The sequence below is a fragment of the Phanerochaete carnosa genome (genome assembly GCF_000300595.1).
Source record: "Phanerochaete carnosa HHB-10118-sp unplaced genomic scaffold PHACAscaffold_453, whole genome shotgun sequence".
NCBI lineage: Eukaryota > Fungi > Basidiomycota > Agaricomycetes > Polyporales > Phanerochaetaceae > Phanerochaete > Phanerochaete carnosa.
This window is the reverse complement of record NW_006768080.1, coordinates 1-3,052: the sequence shown is the minus strand read 5'-3', so window position 1 is coordinate 3,052 and position 3,052 is coordinate 1. Positions and strand designations below refer to the sequence as shown.

Below are 3,052 nucleotides of genomic sequence, written 5' to 3'. Positions count from 1 at the left end.
GCCTCAGCCCACTTGAGGCAGGGCCACTTGGCGTTCCGTACCCCGATGGATTGACCGAAATGGGGCTGTTCGCTAATAATAATAATAATAATAATATATCGTGACGGAGCGGTACCGATTAGACGGCACCTTGCGCGAAGCGAAATGGGGAACTCACGTAGAGTCACTGGGCCAGGTGATACGGCCGGCCTCAGAGTCGTCCTCCCGGACCCTCCACTAACTTCTCCATCGCCTTCCCCTGAAGTTCATCCTGAGTTGTCCTTGATCACCTCTCCAGTCACGGTGTTTCTTCTCTTGAAAGCATTCCTGTAGCTGTGAGCAATGCTACGGTAGAATAATGCATAGGGCGCTTAGCATCTGGCATATTTCCGCTGTCTCACGTTTTGCTCAAGCAAACCTGGAGCCACGCGGGGTGCGTTCTTGGTAGGTACAAGACAGCCAGTTTTTTTGGAAGGGGTGCTACATATCGCAATTTCTTAGCACTTTTTAGTTTTATTCATTATGAGATGTTCTACTGCGCAGATGAAGCCTCTCTTGTCTTATGCGGTCTTGATGACCGGACGAAGAACCGTGATATCTCTCCTATGTCGCTGTGTCGTGTTTCATCGTCCGAGTGTCCGGTGTCCCTCCATCGTTTGAGTCACTCCCTGTGACCAGCCATCACCGGTACCTCGGCCGATCGTCCCCTGTGCCGAGACATTGAACCATGGCTATCTATCCACCATAGTTTAGCATGTCTCAGTCGTCATCTACACTGACCAAAGGGCTCGGCCGCTGCGCCTCGAGAGTGGATGGCCCGAGCTGGAAACTCAGCAAAGACGACAGACCTCTCGAGGATATATGCCGGGGCCGAGCCGCGGGGGCCCAAAATCGCACGCGCGATCAGTCAGGAACAACGCACAGCTCTGATTTTCGACGAGTTTCGGAGATGTGAGCGACCAGTGTTTCAATAATGTTGCAATATTTCAATTTTAACTGTAGGCTGATATTCTTATCTCACGTGTCAGGCTTTTTAAGCTTCAACGTCGACAGCCATGATGTCGCTTGCTGCCCAAGATGTCGTTTACTGCCCAAGATGTCGTTCGCGAAGCAGGTAGGTACAGGCTGCCGCAAATGCTTGAGCTGCGGTGCATTTGACAGCTGGTGTACTGTTTGTAGGTCCCATGGAATGGCACCACGTACTGGTCAGCCAGCTAGGCTTTGACTCCTGCCCCGTCACCTTGGGAGAGTACGTCTCCACGACAGGGTCTACCTTGACGAAGGAAACGCTCTACCCGGCCCTACACACCATGATACAAAAGCACGGTGCGCTAGGCATGCAGATCCTTCCCGGAACCACGATCAAAGCTGTCCCGAAATACGTACGCCTGCACGAAATTGACCTGGACGCTGCAGTGGAGTTTCTCCAGGACGACTCGGTTTCGAAAGACGACTTGCTAAGCTCGCAGCTCGAACGCCCTTTTACGCTTGGGACGAATGCACCGCTGTGGCGTGTGACGGTCGTCAATGGCCGCATCGTCGTGTTCGCGATCCACCATGGCCTCGCGGACGGCCAGAGCGTTCGTGCTCTGCACGCTGCGCTGTGGTCCGCACTCAACAGCGTTAGCGCCGACGAAGAGGGCTATGGCAGCAAGGTCACCATCTCTGCGAATTCCTCCATCGTGGATTCCGCCGAGGCGTACACGGACATCTCGATCTCCCTTTCGGGCTTTATATTCCTACTCCGCACACTATTCACCCCGAAGAAGCTGCAAGAAGGCGCCACAGCATGGACGGGCAACCCAGTACCGAAGGCTCCTATACTCGATATAGCCGTACGGTGCCGGCAGATACCCGCAGAACAGATGGCGGAAATCCTGAAGCGCTGTCGCGATCACAAGACGACGGTCACTCCCTTTCTGCACGTACTCCTTGCCGGCGTGCTTTCCCGACTCCTGGTCGAACGCAAGCTCAACAAGAAGCTCAAGACCATCGCTGTCACGACGCCTGTTTCGCTGCGCCGCTTCACGGGCGTATCTGACTTCGAGCTGTGCGACCACGTCTCGATAGCCTATCATTTCTTTCCCATTGCTCCATTTGGAGTCAACGAACCCTTCCCATGGGACGCTGCGCGCAAGCTCGGCAAGGATCTACACGAAAGTCTACCGAAAACGCGTGAGCTTTTTGGCGTACTACGCATCATGCTGCGCCGTGGCGTCGCCGACACCCATTGGACGGAGATGCTGGGTAAGAAGCGAGGGGCTGGCCTGATCCAGTCTAATCTCGGAAGGTTCCCTATGGATGAGGCCCAGAAAGCGGATGACGCCAAGTGGAGATTGGAGGGTGTGTATTTTGCGCAAAGCGACGTCGTGACAGGGTGTGCGATAAAGGTCAACTTGACTGGTTCGCCGGAGGGATCAACGAATATCACGTTTTCATGGGGAAAGGGTGCGGTAGACGAGGACTTGGCAGAGACTTTCATCAAGGAGGTGGAGGCTACACTGGACAGGGTTCTTCGGTAGCTGTCGGATTGAGTGGGGTATTTTTTGTTAGCTACGCCTTTCAGCTGAGATCTGTTCTATTGTAGTAAGGCTTGCTGAGCGCATTTTGTGCGAACCATGGCGTATGCGTATAATTATTTGCTGTGCGGCTCAGAAACTCGCTGCATTACTCAAGAGCGTAACATCCGATGCAAAAACCAGATATGTGAAGTGGTAAAGCGATGAATATCGTGCGCGGATTTTGATTTTGGTATCATCGGGCGGCGTCGACTCGGAGCCGGCCACCGTACCGAAGTGGTCCGGTTGTGAGTGGTGGTCTATTAGTAGTTCTTCGACTCCCGGCCGGGAAAGATGGAGTTGACGAACTGTATGGTACAGGTTGTGATCGCTGCCGCAGGCAACGGAGGAAAGTAGCAGGGCGTGTGGAGAAGATGGTCTGCAAAGAAGTAGAGGACCCAGTGCAGCTGCGGTGGCTCGGACAAAAGTGGAGGCGCAACTTCCTTCAGCGCGACAGTTTCAACTTGTCGTGCATCTGCATACCAGCCTACGTCCCATAGAATGAGGCACCGTAT

The 3,052-nt window shown here is 53.9% G+C and overlaps 1 protein-coding gene across 1 annotated transcript; it reads left to right on the top strand.

Annotated features, from left to right (window-relative positions):
* Positions 1-1,163: 1,163 nt before the first annotated feature.
* PHACADRAFT_108708 (uncharacterized protein) lies at positions 1,164-2,501 on the top strand (the record flags this gene model as incomplete). The annotated part of the gene is made up of 1 exon (XM_007402815.1): positions 1,164-2,501. The coding sequence occupies one exon, from the start codon at positions 1,164-1,166 to the stop codon at positions 2,499-2,501; it is 1,338 nt and encodes a 445-aa protein (XP_007402877.1).
* Positions 2,502-3,052: the final 551 nt, after the last annotated feature.